The sequence below is a fragment of the Coregonus clupeaformis genome, chromosome 13 (assembly GCF_020615455.1).
Source record: "Coregonus clupeaformis isolate EN_2021a chromosome 13, ASM2061545v1, whole genome shotgun sequence".
Classification (NCBI taxonomy): Eukaryota; Metazoa; Chordata; class Actinopteri; order Salmoniformes; family Salmonidae; genus Coregonus; species Coregonus clupeaformis.
In genome coordinates this window covers 12,450,957-12,472,473 of record NC_059204.1, presented here as the reverse complement: position 1 = coordinate 12,472,473, position 21,517 = coordinate 12,450,957, and the positions used below count along the sequence as shown (strand labels likewise).

General features: G+C 43.3%; 1 protein-coding gene across 1 annotated transcript; it reads left to right on the top strand.

Moving 5' to 3' along the window:
• The first annotated feature begins 278 nt into the window (after window positions 1–278).
• On the top strand, window positions 279–3,689 carry LOC121579163 (early growth response protein 1). Its single transcript, XM_041893505.2, has 2 exons — window positions 279–941; window positions 1,308–3,689. Exons 1-2 carry the CDS (start codon window positions 731–733, stop codon window positions 2,621–2,623), a joined length of 1,527 nt encoding a protein of 508 aa, XP_041749439.1. The 5' UTR covers window positions 279–730; the 3' UTR covers window positions 2,624–3,689.
• The last annotated feature ends 17,828 nt before the right edge of the window (window positions 3,690–21,517 follow it).

The following is a 21,517-nucleotide window of genomic DNA, read 5'->3' as shown; positions in this document are numbered from 1 at the left end:
CGGTGCGCTGCAAAGATAGGAAGTGTGCATTTACTCCGAAAACCACGGCAAAACAGCAGCGACCGTCGTGTATTTCTATATGAAAACTATTTTTGTTATAATATACACCGTGTGAAATCTCTGAATATTGCAGAATATGTTGATAAACAGTCTCCCGCCCTCCCCATTTACTCCGACAAGCCTTCCGTGTCCTCAACTGCTTGCCTAAATATGGTCTTCCTCCTGTCCTAATTTGGACATCTACGTCACGGCAAGAGGCTTTATAAAGCAGTGGGAATCCTCAGCCTGGCGAAACAGCACTCGGAGCAAAACAGAGCTCATTTCAGTACAGAGCAGGAAGCCCCATAGTACGCTAGCGAAATTATTCTAACCAAACACGTGAACTAAAATAGAAAAAGTTAATCAAAAGGGAAAACACAACAACTACACATTTATTGATTACAAATCGGGATTACCAGAAGAAAAAATAATGTTTTCATTCCTATACTTATGGGAATGAATTAACCACAACATCGTTTTTTAAAGACTGGGATCTTTTGCGAAGTTGAATGCAGCAAAGTCTTGCAGATCTTTCAGCATTGGATTCCTCAGACCATCCTACTCAACAAGAGCAGCAGCAGGATCATCAGCTGGCTGGTAACCTCTCACCTGAGACAAAAAGCTGCAGTGTCAGCAGCGTCTCCACCTCCTCTGTTTCTCCAGACAGCCAGAGCACCGGCAGCACAGCACCATGGCTGCAGCCAAGACAGAGATGCTCCCCTCAGCCCTGCAGATCTCAGACCAACTGGGCTTCCCCTACTCTCCCATGGACAGCTACCCCAAGCTGGAGGAGATGATGTTGCTCCACTCAGCAGGGACCCCCTTCCTGGCTGCCTCTGCGCCAGAGGGTGTAGGCTTTGGGACCGGGGAGCCAGGAGACTCGTACAACCACCTGACTGGAGGTAGGGGCTGCTCCAACTCCTAACTCTTTATGCTTTTATACGTCATACACATTCAGAAATATGCATGGGAATGTGCATAATCAATGGGGTTGCATTTCAGTTCTGACATAGGCTGCAGTCTATGCAAAAAATAGGAATACGCTAAGAGGTTTTGATAAATAGCTTTACAAAATAATAATAATAATAATAATTACTATTATAGTGCATAGAGCTATACCAGTATTTGTCTTTTTTGATGATTTAAATTATCTTGTACTGCGTCAGCACTTGCTCCTAGTAACTTGATGTATTTTGTATGAGCCAGTTGGATTGTCCTGTGCTTATATACGGCAGCTGTTTAACGCTCACTGTGTGTTGTTCTTTCAGATGCATTGCATGACATCTCTATCGGCTGTGACAAGTCTCTAATGGACCAGACCTACTCAACCCCTCGCCTTCCCTCCATCTCTTACACAGGGAGGTTCACCCTGGAGCCTGCAAACAGCTGCAGCAACAGCCTGTGGGCAGAGCCATTATACAGCCTGGTCAGTGGGCTGATGGGCATGTCCCAACCGCCCACCTCAGCTGCCCCATGCTCCTCTGCTGCTCCGGTCAGCTCCTCCTCCAACACCATGAGCTGGCCCGGCCAAATCGGCGACACCAGCCCCACCTACTGCAGCGTCAGCCCTGACCTCTTCCCTGACTCTAACCAGTCCTTCCCCAGTCCCTCAAACAGCTCAGTCCAATACCCACCACCCTCCTACCCCAGCAGCAAGACATGCTCCTCCAACATGACTCTGCCCATGATCCCAGACTACCTGTTTCCTCAGCAGCAGGGTGAGATCAGCTTGCTGCCCCCTGACCAGAAGCCTTTCCAGTGTCAGAGCATCCAGCAGCAGCTCTCCCTCACGCCCCTGTCCACCATCAAGGCTTTCGCCACACAGACTGGTTCTCAGGACCTGAAGGGCTCCTACCAGTCTCAGCTGGTCAAGCCTGGTTCTCAGGACCTGAAGGGCTCCTACCAGTCTCAGCAGGTCAAGCCTGGTTCTCAGGACCTGAAGGGCTCCTACCAGTCTCAGCAGGTGAAGCCCAGCCGCATGCGCAAGTACCCCAACCGCCAGTGCAAGACTCCGCCTCACAAGCGACTCTACCCCTGCCCCTTGGAGACGTGCGACAGCCGTTTCTCCCGTTCAGACGAGCTGACACGCCACATTCGCATCCACACGGGCCAGAAGCCCTACCAGTGCCGCATCTGCATGCGCAACTTCAGCCGCAGCGACCACCTGACCACGCACATCCGCACGCACACCGGCGAGAAGCCCTTCGCCTGCGAAATCTGCGGCCGCAAGTTTGCCCGCAGCGATGAGCGCAAACGGCACACCAGGATCCACCTGAGGGAGAAGGGCAGGAAGGTGGAGGAGGCGGGGTCCGCCCCCATGGCCATCCCTTCCCCAGTCTCAGGGTACTCCTCCCCCTCCACATCATACCCCTCTCCCAGCTCTTCATACTCCTCCCCAGTGCCCTCCTGCTACTCCTCCCCAGTGCACAGCTCCTATGGCTCCCCATCGGTCAACACCATGTTCTCCTCAGTCTCCAGTACATTTCAGACGCAGGTGTCCACCTCGTACGGCTCCTCCACAAACATTTACAGCTCCCCAGTGGGCACTCCTCAGTCAGACCTGCAGTCCACCCTCTCTCCATAGAACATTGACATCTGCTAAGACTTTCATATCTTTACCTATCATTTATTTCTGTTTGAAAAGAACAAGCGAACAACATTGTTACCTTTTCGAATGCACTTTTACTCCCTCTGTGTCCATACAGCACTTAAAGATCATGAAACGTGACAGATAGCGACAGAGGATAGAAAGGGAACAGTTTCTCTCTTCAACTCAACCCCAGTACTTCAACCAGTCTTCAGATATGTAGAGAGCGAAAAAATATTAGGCTTTTGGTGGGACTGTTGATACTGACAACCTGAAATTCCAAAAGACTGATGATATGCAAACAGCCCCATGTCTTAGTGTACCTGTGCCAGGTTTTTGTTTTTCATCTTTTTTAGACTTTGTAGATGATCATTCTTTACATGGTATCATTATTGGAGACTTGATGGCACCATGTTTCTCTGAATACGTTTTCTCGTACGTAGCAACAATGGTGCGGCCATTTTATTGGAGAAGAACAATTAAAGTACTCAAGCATGTTTACTGTAAGACACATTTGTTTCTATTGCTTTGTATATTACCTACTGGTACTCTCTTCCCTGTTCCTTTCTTTTTCAACATGGAATAATGAACATTCTTCATTATCAAACATTTTGGTGCCTTTTTGTGAAGCTTTAGCAAACAAAACTCTGTTTGTGATTGGATGTTTTGCATCTGAAGAAGCCTTAGGGTGTAAAGTGTATTTTTCACGGAATGTAAGAGATTTTAAGGGATGATTTGGAGGGATTCCGAGGTCATAGCTTACACAAGAATGTAAGTGGAAAAAATGTATATTTTTAATAACTTGAAAGTAAATATGTACGTATTCAGGAGTCAATGTTGTTACCTACTGTGTAGGCATGGGATTTTTATGTTATTTACATGCAGTTCATTATTTTGTGGTTATTTTCATTTGTAATTGTTAAACCAAGTGACTGTTTTTGGTTTCTAAAGACATTGAATGCGCTTAATTGCCAAGGATATTTGGTGTACATGATATCCTTCAAGAAAAGGGATATTAATAAAATATCAATATATTATGAAAAAATTGAGTTTGCATTCTAATTTTCTAGATCAATATTTGCCCCACTCTAGCAGAGACATACACTCAAATGAAACATCAAAGCACACATTGATGGTATTTGTTCCAAATAAAATCAATCAATTTAAAATGAACAAAAGCGCATTAGGGCAGAAAATTGCATTTTCTGTCCAATACCACTCTACTGTTCATAGAGAAGTACCAAAAATTGCAACGATGTCACATGCCCTCTTCTTCTCCTCCCTCTCTATCTGAGAGGAGTCAGACTGAGTGTTGTAATGAGTGAGATGTGTGCCTCCCTCACCTTCCCTGACACTGAGGGTATCCCAAATGGCACCATATTCCCCAGGGCCCTGATCAAAAGTAAGTAGTGCGATATACACTGTGTACAAAACATTATGAACACTTGCTCTTTCCATGGAAGACTGACCAGGTTAATCCAGGTGAAAGCTATGATCCCTTATTGATGTCACTTGTTAAATCCACTTCAATCAGTGTAGATGAAGCGGGGGAGACAGGTTAAAGAAGGATTTATAAACCTTGAGAAATCTGAGACATGGATTGTGTATGTGTGCCATTCAGAGGCTGAATGGGAAAGACAAAATATTTAAGTGCCTTTGAACGGGGTATGGTAGTAGGTGCCAGGTGTACTGGTTTGTGTGAAGAACTGCAACACTTCTGGGTTTTTCACACTCAACAGTTTCCTGTGTTATTCAAGAATAGTCCACCACCCAAAGGACATCCAGCCAACTTGACACAACTGTGGGAAGCATTGGAGTCAACATGGACCAGCATCCCCTGTGGAACGCTTTCAACACCTTTGAGGCTGTTCTGAGGGCTAAAGGTGGGGCGTGCAACTCAATATTAGGAAGGTGTTCCTAATGTTCTGTACACTCAGTGTATAAGGAAAAGGGTGCAATTAGGGACACATCCGGTGTTAATAATATGCCATTTAGCAGACGCTTTTATCCAAAGCAACTTACAGTCATGCGTGCATAATTTTTTTTGTGTACGTGTGGTCCCGGGGATCGAACCCACTACCTTAGCGTTACAAGCGCCGTGCTCTACCAGCTGAGCTACAGAGAACCAACAGTTTTAGGCCTCTCCCTGCTGTCAACTCTCACACACTATTGTCAGCTCATGGCTCCCATGTGTGATGTTGTTAGCCATGTACAGTGCCTTCAGAAATATTCACACCCCTTGACTTTTTCCACATTCAGCCTGAATTTAGATTTTGTGTCACTGGCCTACACACAATACCCCATAATGTCAAAGTGGAATTATGTTTTTAGAAATGTTTACAAATCAATAAAAAATGAAAAGCTGCAATGTCTTGAGTCGTTAAGTATTCAACCCCTATATTATGGCAAGTCTAAATAAGTTCAACAAGTCACATAATAAGTTGCATGGACTCGCTCTGTGTGCAATAATAGTGTGTAACATGATTTTTGAATGGCAACCTCATCTCTGTACACCACACATACAATTATCTGTAAGATCCCTCAGTCGAGCAGTGATTTTCAAACACAGATTCAACCACAAAGACCAGGGTGGTTCTCCAATCCCTCGCAAAGAAGGGCACCTATTGGTAGATGGGTAAAAAAATAAATAAAAAATCAGACATTGAATATCTCTTTGAGCATGGCGAAGTTATTAATTACACTTTGGTTGGTGTATCAATACACCTAGTCACTACAAAGGTGCAGGCGTCCTTTCTAACTCAGTTGCCGGAGAGGAAGGAAACCGCTCAGGGATTACATCATGAGGCCAATGGTGACTTTAAAACAGTTACAGAGTTTAGTGGCTGTGATAGGAGAAAACTGAGTATGGATCAACAACATTGTAGTTACTCCACAATACTAACCTAAATGACAGAGTGAAAAGAAGGAAGCCTGTACATAATAAAAATATTACAAAACATGCCTCCTGTTTGCAATAAGGCACTAAAGTAAAACTGCAAAAAAGGTGGCAAATGAACTTTATGTCCTGAATACAAAGCATTATGTTTGGGGCAAATCCAACACATTACTGAGTACCACTCTTCATATTTTCAAGCATGGTGGTGGCTGTATTATGTTATGAGAATGCTTGTCATCGGCAAAGACTAGGGAGTTTTTTAGGATAAAAGAAACGGAATGGACCTAAGCACTGGCAAAATTCTAAAGGAAAACCTGGTTCAGTCTGCTTTCCAACAGACACCAGGAGACAAATTCACATTTCAGCAGGACAATAACCTAAAACACAAGGCTAAATATACACTGGAGTTGATTACAAAGACAACAGTGAATGTTCCTGAGTGGCCTAGTTTCAATTTTGACTTAAATCGGCTTGAAAATCTATATCAAGATTTGAAAATGGTTGTCTAGCAATGATCAACAACCAACTTGACAGAGCTTGAAGAATTTAAAAAAGAATAACATGCAAATATTGTACAATCCAGGTGTGCAAAGCTCTTAGAGACTTACCCAGAAAGACTCACAGCCAAAGGTGATTCTAACATGTATTGACTCAGGGGTGTGAATGTCAAATCAAATCAAATTGTATTTGTCACATGCAGTGAATACAATAGGTGTAGACCTTTCAGTGAAATGCTTACTTACAAGCCCGTAACCAACAATGCAGGGGGGGCGGCAATGCAAATAGTCTGGGTAGCAATTTGATTTGATGTTTAGGAGTCTTATGGCTTGGTGATAGAAGCTGTTTAGATGCCTCTTGGACCTAGACTTGGCGCTCCGGTACCGCTTGCCATGCGGTAGCAGAGAGAACAGTCTATGACTAGGGTGGCTGGAGTCTTTGACAATTTTTAGGGCCTTCCTCTGACACTGCCTGGTATAGAGGTCCTGGATGGTAGGACGCTTGGCCCCAGTGATGTACTGGGCCGTACGCATTACATTTACATTACATTTACGTCATTTAGCAGACGCTCTTATCCAGATCGACTTACAGGAGCAATTAGGGTTAAGTGCCTTGCTCAAGGGCACATCAGCAGATTTTTCACCTAGTCGGCTCGGGGATTAGAACCAGCGCCCTTTCGGTTACTGGCACAACGCTCTTAACCACTAAGCTACTTGCCGCCCAGAGGAATTACCCTCTGTAGTGCCTTGCGGTCGGAGGCCGAGCAGTTGCCATACCAAGCAGTGATGCAACCAGTCAGGACGCTCTCGATGGTGCAGCTGTAGAACCTTTTGAGGATCTGAGGACCCATGCCAAATCTTTTCAGTCTCCTAAGGGGGAATAGGTTTGTCGTGCCCTCTTCACAACTGTCTTGGTGTGCTTGCACCATGTTAGTTTGTTGGTGATGTGGACATCAAGGAACTTGAAGCTCTCAACCTGCTCCACTACAGCCCCGTTGATGAGAACGGGAGTGTGCTCGGTCCTCTTCTTTTTCCTGTAGTCCACAATTTTCTCCTTTGTCTTGATCACGTTGAGGGAAAGGTTGTTGTTCTGGCACCACATGGCCAGGTCTCTGACCTCCTCCCTATAGGCTGTCTCATCGTTGTCTGTGATCAGGCCTACCACTGTTGTGTCATCGGCAAACTTATTGATGGTGTTGGAGTCGTGCCTGGCCATGCAGTCATGAGTGAACAGGAAGTATAGGAGGGGACTGAGCACGCACCCCTGAGGGGCCCCTGTGTTGAGGATCAGCGTGGCGGATGTGTTGTTACCTACCCTTACCACCTGGGGTCGGCCCGTCAGGAAGTCCAGGATCCAGTTGCAGAGGGAAGGTGTTTATTCCCAGGGTCCTTAGCTTAGTGATGAGCTTTGAGGGCACTATGGTGTTGAATGCTGAGCTGTAGTCAATGAATAGCATTCTCACATAGGTGTTCCTTTTGTCCAGGTGTGAAAGGGCAGTGTGGAGCGCAAAAGAGATTGCATCATCTGTGGATCTGTTGGGGCGGGTCTAGGGTTTCTGGGATAGTGGTGTTGATGTGAGCCATGACCAGCCTTTCAAAGCACTTCATTGCTACAGATGTGAGCGCTATGGGTCGGTAGTCATTTAGGCAGGTTACCTTAGTGTTCTTGGGCACAGGGCCTATGGTGGTCTGCTTGAAACATGTTGGTATTACAGACTCAGACAGGGAGAGGTTGAAAATGTCAATGAAGACACTTGACAGTTGGTCAGCGCATGCTCGGAGTACATGTCCTGGTAATCCGTCTGGCCCTGCGGCCTTGACCTGTTTAAAGGTCTTACTCACATCGGCTACGGAGAGCGTGATCACACAGTCGTTCGGAACAGCTGATGCTCTCATGCATGTTTCAGTGTTACTTGCCTCGAAGGGAGCAAATGAGATATTTCTGTATTTCCTTTTCAATCAATTTGCTAAACTGTCTAAAAACATGTTTTCACATTGTCAATATGGGGTATTGTGTGTAAATGGGTGAGAAAAAAATTTATGTAATCAATTTTGAATGCAGGCTGTAACACAGAAAAATGTGGAATAAGTCAAGGGGTATGAATACTTTCTGAAGACACTGTATAAGTGTCATTAGTGTTATTTTAAGGATGCCTTTAAAAACGCTTTGTTTCTGTCTAACCCCTTCACCAACGTTGCATTAAGGATTGTAGACTCAGTTGGTAGAGCATGGCGTTTGTATGCACTCACTAACTGTAAGTCGCTCTGGATAAAAGCGTCTGCTAAATGACTAAAATGTAAAATGTAGACAAACCTTTAGTCACCAGGGTCTTAAAGGAGGAATGGTGTAATCAAGAAAACCACGTTACACAATAATGTAGCAGAACTGCTCATTCAAACAAACCCCAAAGCTTATAGGAGATGACAGCAGAAATAACTTGCAATATTCATTTCAGGCTTGATACAGTTTCAGTTATCACAGAGTAGAAAAAAATAGACATGATTGAATAAGTTCTTACCCAAAGATAGGTGGACCAAATAAACCTGGATATTTTTGATACATTCCAAATGATCTAATATTACCCCATAGTGCAGTGAAATATCTCTCTCAAAAGGAAATTTCAAATAAAACAGTTGATAACAGTAGGCTACCAAGGCAACAAAATGTAAATAAGGTGCGCTGCTTCCAGATTCATAAATGAACAGTAACATGAAGTTATAACGACCAAGTGCTTTTGAAATAGATCAAAATACATTTCTGGTCTTTCCTGGCTTCTTTCCTCACTATGGTAACATTACAGTAGAAACTCCTAGGGACCCCTCTCTCTACTGGGCTCCACACTAATCTCTCTCCATCATGCCACTGTAGTGATGGGAACATGTAGCCGTGGAGACTTGAATATTTTACATTAGATTCAACCTTTTTTAATGTAGTCTATGCCTTATTCAGAAACCATCCTATGATGTGACAAAACTAGGCAATGGATTTCACAATGGTCTCAATAAATCTCCAAATCCATTAAATAGTCTGCTTGGAATTTACAACTGGAAAAGACAGGGGCTTGTAATTGATGATTTCATACTTATCATTTGCTTATTGAATCAATGGTTGTAGTAGATTTAGATCCCAGGATCTAGATCACAGTGGGTCTTTGTGGACATGGGACCATAGCCCTCTGTTCTAACAGGACGTGACATCACAGGGTGGGAAATATCCATAATGATAAAACCACAAGGCTTGTCAAATCTTCCGATAGCCGTGGAGACTTGATCGAATGACTAACATCCATGACAAATTGGTTTGGACAAGATCTTGATTATGACATAGTTTGTGTAAATAGGCCTGCTATAAAGATGGATATCTGTCTGGCAGATGTGTGAATTTCGTCACCACCACACACCAACTTGCAGATTCACAATTGTATATTTCATTATTACATTTTACATTTATTATATTATAAATGTAAAATGTATTTATTATATTTACATTATTATATTAGCTTGTCCTTATTTTTCAAGAATCAGTATTGGTTCATGTCGGGAAAAAAAAACGTTTTTCTATTATAGAGAAGGGGTGATACTCAGAGCCAATCCCAAACTGTTCCACACCTCAATCCTCGCTGGGCTCTTGACATATTTCCCGTCTGCAGTATTTGTGTGGATTCTAGAGCCATTACATAAATGCCTAAGAGGGTGAGGAGCCATGGAGGTCCCTCCACCCTCCTTTTGACTGAGGAACAAGTGGGCCTCAAGGGCCTCTCAATCACAGGGCCTCTGGTCCAACACTGACCTGCAGCCTCATTCAACTCACAACCAGATACAAGAGGAGTATACCGTTTGTGCCCTAACTCATGGCAAGGCAAAGGCTTTGTCATGCTGGGAATTGCACAACCGATTAGAAACAAGATTGTATTTTGTGTCATTCAAGAAACAAGCATTGTGTGTTGAAAGTACTGTGTAGATAATTGCATATGCTGGAGTCATATTGACTCATATTAGAGTCATATTGACTCATGTCGGAGTCATATTGACTCATGTCGGAGTCACATTGACTCATGTCGGAGTCATATTGACTCATGTCGGAGTCATATTGACTCATATCGGAGTCATTTTGACGTGCGTGTTAACACTTAGTGTTTTGCTCCTAAATAGGTTCAAGCTGAACCTCGGCAAGACGGAGCTGCTCTTCCTCCTGGAAAAGGACTGCCCGCTCCATGATCTCGCCATCACGGTTGACAACTCCATTGTGTCCTCCTCCCAGAGTGCAAAGAACCTTGGCGTGACCCTGGACAACACCCTGTCGTTCTCCGCTAACATCAAAGCGGTGACCCGATCCTGCAGGTTCATGCTCTACAACATTCGTAGAGTACGACCCTACCTCACACAGAAAGCGGCACAGGTCCTAATCCAGGCACTTGTCATCTCCCGTCTGGATTGCTGCAACTCACTGTTGGCTGGGCTCCCTGCCTGTGCCATTAAACCCCTACAACTTATCCAGAACGCTGCAGCCTGTCTGGTGTTCAAACTTCCCAAGTTCTCTCATGTCACCCCGCTCCTCCGCACACTCCACTGGCTTCCAGTTGAGGCTCGCATCTACTACAAGACCATGGTGCTTGCCTACGGAGCTGTGAGGGGAATGGCACCTCCTTACCTTCAGGCTCTTATCAGACCCTACACCCAAATGAGGGCACTACGTTCATCCACCTCTGGCCTGCTAGCTCCCCTACCTCTACGGAAGCACAGTTCCCGCTCAGCCCAGTCAAAGCTATTCGCTGCTCTGGCACCCCAATGGTGGAACAAGCTCCCCCACGACGCCAGGACAGCGGAGTCACTGACCACCTTCCCGGAGACACTTGAAACCCTACCTCTTTAAGGAATACCAGGAATAGTATAAAGTAATCCTTCTTCCCCCACCCCCCATTTAAAAAAAAAGTGGTTGTCCCACTGGCTATAAGGTGAATGCACCAATTTGTAAGTCGCTCTGGATAAGAGCGTCTGATAAATGATGTAAATATAAATGTAAATGTAAACCTATAACCCCACTGTTCGTAACATTGGCTGTAATTATCCAGGTGCCGAATACTCCCTTTGCATGAGCCTACGTATGTGACGACACCGAAACCTAAGTCTTAGAAACGGGGTAGTCGCTCACGTACACCACCTCTCTCCCTATGAACAACAGGCCTCTTATCCCTAACAATCTCTTTCCATGTCTCTGGTGCAGACAGCAACAAGGCCCATACGCAGGTCTACGGGGAGGATATCAATGTTGGGGTCAGACACAGAAAAGCAATTCTTGATAATGATTTTTTTGGACTGGACTCAATGGTGCTCCTTGATGTTGTAGAACAGAATATGGGGTATCCTGTACCTTAGGGTAGGTAGAGCACCCATCTGACTGGCACCCAACTATCAAAGAGCTTGCTAAGAAGCTTTTCACCCTCTATTAAATATTTTAGTGTACAGTTTTTTAGCAATGTTGCAGGCGGTGGTGAACTTTCAAAGACGATCACTGTGAGGCTTACAGTATGTTACATATTTTTTCCCTCATCTTTAAAAGATGAGAGGCTATTCTCTTGGGTCGGAAATATGGACGACGTGGAGAATACTGTAAACTACCTTTCATATGTTTTCTGCTGTGTTACACTGTAGTATGGCGTGTGACCTTTGACAGTCACAGCAATCAATTGACCTTTTATCCTTTCTGCTTATCTTCCCTGCGAATTTCCACCCTGGGAGTTGAATATCATTCATTATTTGGGGTAATGAGTTCAGGATAGTTTAATAAAGCAACATATAGGTAATGTCTGATAAACAGTAACATAGAACTTGCGCTCCAGGATACTTTATCAGGCACCACACTCAGCTGCCTGACATCTCTTTTTGATCATCCCTAATTATCCCTGATACATAAAGGAACCTCAGTAGCTACGGTAATATGATGGTCTGAATCACAGTGATGCTTTAGTCATAGAACTGTGCCTAACTGTGCAGTAGAATTACTTGAGAATAATTGCACATTATACCATGAGCCAATGTCCTGAACAGTGTGGAGCCGCCTGCTGCTTTGAAATCAAGTTCATATTTTAGTATAAGACTCTGCCAATTATGACATCGTGCATCACCAATTTACAAGCTAAAATTCAATGTGAGTGAGTGTGGCTCTCTTTATGAATCTTTCACAATACGTCACACAGGAGAAAAGCACAGATTTCCACACCGAATATTGGCAGTTGGCAAATGTTATAGAAATGCATTGACAGCAGTCAAGCTATGTGGTGGGAACGAGGAGTGGGTGGACTACAATGTACTGAACAAGTGCAAATGTCTGGCCTTCTCCCATTATGCATTTCACCTACAGCTGTCCCCATCTTGGTGAAATTCGGCAGGCAAAGTTTAGACCCAAAAAATGACAGTGTGCAAAGTTGGTTTCGCCCATAGTGATGTCACAAAGAAACGGTTACAGAGGCATTGGACTGATGGGAACATCCTCTTTCAAGAATAGAAAAGATTACCCATCTCAGCTGACCCTACAACAGACATTGAGATATGGGTAAGGGAGTGGGTATACAGTATGCTGCCTGGCGTCTCAGATGATTCCCATAACTCTTCATGATTCATGGTGTTTTCTGCACAGTGGCAGTTGTTTTATCCCCATAGCCTGATCCCTGATGAAGAACCCAGATGTTCAATAGATGTAAATCCCTGATGTTTCCATAATGAGGTTGTATAATAGGAGTGTAGAATGTTGACACCTTCTGTGGCGGAGATGAGGGTAAAGCATTGTCCTCTCTTCAAAGCTTTTATAGCGCTGTTCCCCTTGACTACCGTATTTCTCTCTGAAAGCTGCGTTTCCATGTCAACCAACCTAAGCTCCTATGGAATGGAAGTGTGGGGGTGTGCAGGTTCTCTCTGGTCCCTGGAAAGCTTTGTATAATTTTGATATTCATGATGTCCATGAACAACTCTTCAAGTCTCTCCATTAAATCTTTTGATGAGACTCTGGAGTGTGGCGCCTAACCACTGTGTGTCAAGCATGTTACTCCCCCTGGCCACTTTCCTTCCTGAAATATTGCTGAAGCCTCTAAAACTTACACTGAAGAACAGAAGAGTGTCATACACATAATCTACACTCTTAGTAAAAAAGGTGCTATCTAGAACCTAAAGGGTTCTTCAGCTGTCCCCATAGGAGTTCCAGGTAGAACCCTATTGGATCAGAGAGGTGCGGGGGGCTGCCTTAATCAACATCCATGTCATCGGCACCCGGGGAGCAGTTGTTGGGAGTTAACTGCCTTGCTCAAGGGCAGAACTAGCAACCTTTCAGTTACTGGCCCAACGCTCTTAACCGCTGGGCTACCTGCAGTGTACAGTATGTGTACTCTGTGGTCACCAGGTCCACATTGTTAAATGTAATTTACCCAGTCGATTTCATCCCACCTTAGAACCTTATAATTCTCCATTATACGTTATCACCCAATCATCACCATTGCTGTTCTAAGGGGGGATGAACAACCTTAGCATGAAACAGATTTAGCATGAACGTTCAGACGATATCACTGTTAGCTGCTCTGGTTGAGCACTGTTTCACCCCCCCCTGCCCAGTTCCCTTATTACAGTATAGTCCCTTCTTATATCAAACATTATTCTAATGAAAATGCTCATTTAATTTCATGTTATGTACATTTTATGTGCATGATAATGTATGTAGAGGCCCTCAAACAAAGGCATTGCAAATTGTATATCCCCTGTCCCTGAGTTGCTAGTCTCTTCTCTGTACGTTAGTGAGAGAGTGTTTGTAATTGTATTTTCATGGCCCAGTCTGTCTCACCCCTGTCTATATTGCTCTGTTAAACAGCTGCTGGGTGATATTTAATCCCTGCCATCACTCACTGCCCTCCTGGCCATGTTCAACACCACCACTCCAGCTCTATCTCCACTCCACACACCAATATGCCATAAATCCAACAGGGAGTTCCCCAGTTTCTCATGGATCAGTGAGTGGAGTACCACATCTGCCCTGGTTTAGGTATGCCCTAAAGGTCTTCTCCAAGACGCACAATATTAGTATGCCAGATAGTTCTTAAAATTGCCCCTCCACTCAAGCTATCATCCAGATCCGACTACCAGAGAGCTTTTTCAATCTCCATTTCCATCAAAAACTTTTCAATCGCCTCATTTGTTTAGGGATCACAATTGGAAATACGTCTGTGACTTTTTTTTAAATGATATCCCTGTGACGTTTTTTTAAATGTATGTACTGTGTTTTTTTTAAACTGGCAAACAAAATCAAGCTATCAATCAGAAACCACTGGGACTGGCTCATGCCAATAATGACTAATTCCACACAGAAATGACACACTCTTATTGGTGTTGCTGGGAATCCGAATCCTAAACGTTTCTATTTTTTTACTGGAAGTCTCATTTGACAATATAGAAAGTGATAGCAACCCCTGTTTGATTCATCTTGGCAAATCATTTTAGCTTTTTCTTTATATGTGGTAATACGGAATGACTGTAAATGGAATGAGTTATTAACAAGTTATTTGAAGAAAAAAAATGCATTCAAATATGGTGTAAGCGTGGTGTTTAAATCCACAAAGTCAAAGCCTAATAAAACACACTGGAACACAGGGCTTTTACACTGTCTTCCCTCGCTAGACTTTAACCTGCTTGTCCCTCTAGACCTTTCCATTATCAGGGCTACACGCGAGGCGTGAACTTGCTAAACCTCTTCTCTTTCCAAGTGTGTGCTCCCCCCCCTGCCCTTCGCCCCACCCCCTCCCCCTGCCCTTCGCCCCACCCCCTCCCCTGGCTCCCTGTCTCCAGGGTGTGTGCTCCCCCTGCCCTTCGCCCCACCCCCTCCCCTGGCTCTCTGTCTCCCCAGCTCTGTCAGTGGCCTGGCTGTGCCCTCCCTGTCTCCAGGCCTGTGGAATGGGGAGTGGTTCTGGATCAGCTCGGTCCCTGCCTGCCTGCCTGCCACTGCAGCCCGTCTCCCAGCAGTCCTCCTGGGTCACATGACCCAGCCTCAGGAGCCAATAGGCATAGGTAATGGCACAGGCTGATCCTGCTAGACAGGAAACCTTTCTGCCCATACAAGGCTCTTCCTGTCCCAGTGTCGGACATCCTGATGGCTATGTATGGTGCTTCCTGAGCTTCTTTGGCTGCCTGCCCTGGCAAATGGGTGCAGGCCTTTTTTCCCTCTGTTTTTTTTCCCCCCCTTCTCTGTCTGTGACTGGAGAGAAAAACAAGATTGTAGATTGATGATAGCTGCTGTGCAATGGAATGGCAGCTTTTTTATCTGACTAAACAAATAGGGGAATGGGAGTTGGCTATGTTGTAGGAACTGGGATGACTGGGTTTTCAGGTTGTAGCCTATGGGGGAGGAGATTGTGTGTAAAGAGTGAGAGGGGATCTTCTTACACGATGTGTGACTGCCAGATGTAGTACTAGGACAGTTGACAGTCACACACAGAGGAGACCCGGGAAGACTAGGGTTTGTCACACAGGCTGTCCCAGGATATGGAGAGCGATAGATAGTTATTGTATGCATGTGTGGAAACCAGTCCCATGTTGCTTCAGATCAATACAACACAGGATTTATGTAACGTCATTATACAGAAGGGCACATGTGATCGCTGTAATTAATGTCAGCAGAACTCTATGTTGTGAGATTAGCATGCACTATCTTCTCGAGGCTTAGTCCTGTCATTACAGTGTGACAGTCTCAAAAGTGTCAGAGTTCGGATGTGGATGCAGTGGTGGAGTCAAGCGCAGGACAAGGAGGTTCAATCCAAAATGTCTTTACTCAATAAAGCACAGGGAAAACAAAGGCCTCAAAAACAAAGGAGGCGAACGATTACGCACACACGCGTAAACACTAAACATACACGAGACACCGAACGGACAAGCGGACAATTACACACAACTGCAAACAAACCAAAAGGGAAACTTATAGGTGACATAATCAATACTCAATACGAAACAGGTGCACACACAAGACTAGACCAAACAACTATCGAAAACATCCAACGGTGGCAGCTAGTACTCCGGGGACGACGAACGCCGAAGCCTGCCCGAGCCAGGAGGAGGAGCAGCCTCGGCAGAATCCGTGACAAAAAGACTCTGCTAATGTAATGCTCTTCTTAAAATGTTGCACGTCCTGTGACTACCTGTCCTTACCGGTATCTGTGTGTCAATTACAGTATCATTAGACTATGAGGAGGTGCCAGAAAGCGCTAACATCCGGTTTTCAGGGATACAGTATTTTCAACCTTCCGTTTCCCCTGAAAAACGGCAATGGGAATTCCTCTCAGGCACCGTTCTCCGCCTCCTCCGTCAGGGTTACAACATCATCAAACCACACATGCACTTTACAAACTTCATTTCCAGAAACAGACAGCTTTTCTAATCCATACGCTGTGCAGGGGAACAGGTTCCCACCACAGCGTAATATTATTGATGTACAGTTCCCCCCCCCATCCTCTGACTAGCTGCATGAGACATTCCCTTTTTATTATAGTAGCTGGAACTTCTATTTCACAACTTTTGGTGCATCACAACTTTTGTGATGCTGTCACAGTCTGTCCTCTGAGGGCATATGGAGACCAGAACTAAAGTGGCTTGTAGCTAGTTGCTACCCCACAGTGTGCTCTGTGTGTGACTGTGAGTTTGTATAGTTTGTTGTGAAAAGCATCATGTGATTTCCGGTTAGCTAAAGAGTATCCATGATATTCTGTTAAACATTTTTTCAATTTGGTTTTAATTTAAAATTTTATGCGTATAATGAAAAACGCTTTACAAATGTAATACATTAAATTATTATTATTATTATAATGAGACAAGGAGCCTGTTTCATAAGCACACACACACACATACGTGCACGCTCACAGACACACACTCTCATGCACGCTCACAGACACACACTCACACTTGTACGCTCACAGACACACACTCACACATGCACGCTCACAGACACACACTCACACATGCACACTCACAGACACACACTCACACTTGTACGCTCACAGACACACACTCACACATGCACGCTCACAGACACACACTCACACATGCACACTCACAGACACACACTCACACTTTCACGCTCACAGACACACACTCATACATGCACGCTCACAGACACACACTCTCATGCACGCTCACAGACACACACTCATACATGCACGCTCACAGACACACACTCTCATGCACACGCACCCACATACTCACAGACCCAGTAGCAGTCTGTTTGAGTTTTCTGTCCACCAGCAATTACATTATACACACTAATTGCAGTCTTTCATCCAGGCCATTCAAATCCACTTCACAGGGATTTGGACTGCGCCCACTGTGGTAATTAGTCAATTCGACAGAGCCATGAGATTGTCCGTCTCAGTCTGGCTCCTGGGTCTTTGCCCTCAAAAGGAGCACAGAAATGACCCACTACAGATCTAGAGTGAGACTGTGGAGTAAAAACACAGGGAGAAGTGTGATAAAAAGTGAGGTAGAACAGCGTGGTTTCAGCAGAACCCGTGTGTCTTCACATCTAATTCAGAGTAAACCACTCATAGACAACATGACGAGCCTGTGTGGCTGTGGCCGTCTTCGTCGGTGCCCCTGAACAATGGTTGAGATCTAAGTGTTGAGCTGTGAAGTGCTGTGAGAGATCTCCTGGGAAACATGGGCCAAAGCCGTCCATGGCTGTGCTGAACACTTGTTCTCTAAAACCCAATTACACCGGCAAAAATAACCAAGAGGTTATTGCAAAGTTCAAGCACCACTCTTTCACTCAAAATAACTCCACTGCACATGGCCTGTAGGCACTTGATCATCGACAGACCTTGGCTGCTAGAGGAAATGACTGTTGTCACAGACTGGTGCACAGCCATAGAGATCCTATTAAGGGCTTGATTCAATCAGATCCACTTTAGCCAACATCCACATAGCGATTGTTTTGACGGTGTCTGAGGTGAAACTGCATCAGAGCTGTCAAATCCAGAAGTGGCTCCCGGCATTATACCTAATGCGGACCTGCACGGACTTGCATTAACAGAAATCCCATGCAGCCTTGTTTACAAGTTCAAACACTGGAATTTGAGATGTAATCTATACCTCGATTAGGGTGATAGAAATCCTCATTATTTAGTTGAATGATTTTTCAATTGGAGCGTAATTAGTCCCATATAACCTACACTTTCTCATTCTCAACTTCTAATGTGAGTGGGGCGGGTTTGGCTTCATGACAATGATTGCAAGAGCAGCTGCTCACCAATTTAACGGCTCCGACGCAGTTTCACATCTGACACCACCAAAATGTCCGCTTTGCGGGTGTCTGCTATCGCTTGTTAACGCTTGATCTGATTAAATCTAGGCCTACATTTCTAATTCCTAATTCTGTGCACAGCACCACTCTGCTGACCCCTAGAGGTCACTCTGCTGACCCCTACAGGTCACTCTGCTGACCCCTACAGGTCACTCTGCTGACCCCTAGAGGTCACTCTGCTGACCCCTACAGGTCACTCTGCTGACCCCTAGAGGTCACTCTGCTGACCCCTACAGGTCACTCTGCTGACCCCTACAGGTCACTCTGCTGACCCCTACAGGTCACTCTGCTGACCCCTAGAGGTCACTCTGCTGACCCCTAGAGGTCACTCTGCTGACCCCTACAGGTCACTCTGCTGACCCCTACAGGTCACTCTGCTGACCCCTACAGGTCACTCTGCTGACCCCTAGAGGTCACTCTGCTGACCCCTACAGGTCACTCTGCTGACCCCTACAGGTCACTCTGCTGACCCCTAGAGGTCACTCTGCTTCTCACTGTGTCCACTACTAGATTACGCAGGGAATTTTCATGAAGGCTACTGTAGTTCAGCATACCTCGATAAGAACCCATTACTTTCCTTCTCATGGCAGAAACCACTCTCAAATGAGGGCTAATGCAGAATAGGGGCATAATGCATACTGTATAAAACATACTGTATAAAACATACTGTATAATACATACTGTATAAAACATACTGTATAAAACATCCTGTAATACATACTGTATACATACTGTATAATGCATACTGTGTAATGCATACTGTATAATACATACTGTATAAAACATACTGTATAAAACATACTGTGTAAAACATACTGTATAAAACATACTGTATAATACATACTGTATAATACATACTGTATAAAACATACTGTAATACATACTGTATAATACACACTGTATAAAACATACTGTATAAAACATACTGTATAATGCATACTGTATAAAACATACTGTATAAAATGTACTGTATAAAACATACTGTATAATGCATACTGTATAAAACATACTGTATAAAGCATACTGTATAAAACATACTGTAATACATACTGTGTAAAACCTACTGTATAGAACATACTGTATAATACATACTGTAATACATACTGTAAAATATACTGTATAAAACATATTGTATAATACAAACTGTAGAAAGCATACTGTATAATGCATACTGTATAATACATACTGTATAAAACATACTGTATAAAACATACTGTATAAAACATACTGTAGAATGCATACTGTATAAAACATACTGTATAAAACATACTGTATAAAACATACTGTAATGCATACTGTAATACATACTGTATAAAACATACTGTATAAAGCATACTGTATAAAACATACTGTATAATACATACTGTATAATACATACTGTATAATACATACTGTATAAAACATACTGTATAATGCATACTGTATAAAACATACTGTATAATACATACTGTATAATACATACTGTATAATGCATACTGTATAATACATACTGTATAAAACATACTGTATAAAACATACTGTATAAAACATACTGTAGAATGCATACTGTATAAAACATACTGTATAATGCATACTGTATAAAACATACTGTATAAAACATACTGTAATACATACTGTGTAAAACATACTGTATAGAACATATTGTATAATACATACTGTATAATGCATACTGTATAATACATACTGTATAATACATACTGTATAAAACATACTGTAATACATACTGTGTAAAACATACTGTATAGAACATATTGTATAATACATACTGTATAAAACATACTGTAGAATACATACTGTATAAAACATACTGTATAATGCATACTCTATAATGCATACTGTATAAAACATACTGTAGAATACATACTGTATAATACATACTGTATAATGCATACTGTATAAAACATACTGTATAGTATATACTGTATAAAACATACTGTAGAATACATACTGTATAAAGCATACTGTAATACATACTGTATAATACATACTGTATAAAACATACTGTAGAATACATACTGTATAATACATACTGTATAATGCATACTGTATAAAACATACTGTATAGTATACACTGTATAAAACATACTGTATAATACATACTGTATAAAACATACTGTATAAAACATACTGTATAAACATACTGTATAAAACATACTGTATAATACATACTGTAATATATGCCGTATAATACATACCGTATAAAGCATACTGTATAAACATACTGTATACCACATACTGTATAATGCATACTGTATAAAACATACTGTTTAATACATACTGTATAATACATACTGTATAAAACATACTGTATAATACATACTGTAATACATAATGTATAATACATACTGTATAAAACATACTGTATAATACATACTGTAATACATACTGTATACTACATACTGTATAATACATACTAATGTTTATTTATTTATTTCAGTTGTTTTCGGTGGACAGCAGTAGATATGTTGTGGTCATTTGGCCACGTGTCTGTGTGTAGGTTAGACAGTGTTGTGTAGGTTAGACGGTGTTGTGTAGGTTAGACGGTGTTGTGTAGGTTAGACAGTGTTGTGTAGGTTAGACGGTGTTGTGTAGGTTAGACGGTGTTGTGTAGGTTAGACGGTGTTGTGTAGGTTAGACGGTGTTGTGTAGGTTAGACGGTGTTGTGTAGGTCAGACAGTGTTGTGTAGGTTAGACAGTGTTGTGTAGGTTAGACTGTGTTGTGTAGGTTAGACAGTGTTGTGTAGGTTAGACAGTGTTGTGTAGGTTAGACGGTGTTGTGTAGGTTAGACGGTGTTGTGTAGGTTAGACGGTGTTGTGTAGGTTAGACAGTGTTGTGTAGGTCAGACAGTGTTGTGTAGGTTAGACGGTGTTGTGTAGGTTAGACGGTGTTGTGTAGGTTAGACGGTGTTGTGTAGGTTAGACAGTGTTGTGTAGGTTAGACGGTGTTGTGTAGGTCAGACAGAGACGGTGTTGTGTAGGTTAGACGGTGTTGTGTAGGTTAGACGGTGTTGTGTAGGTTAGACGGTGTTGTGTAGGTTAGACAGTGTTGTGTAGGTTAGACAGTGTTGTGTAGGTCAGACAGTGTTGTGTAGGTTAGACGGTGTTGTGTAGGTTAGACAGTGTTGTGTAGGTTAGACAGTGTTGTGTAGGTTAGACGGTGTTGTGTAGGTTAGACG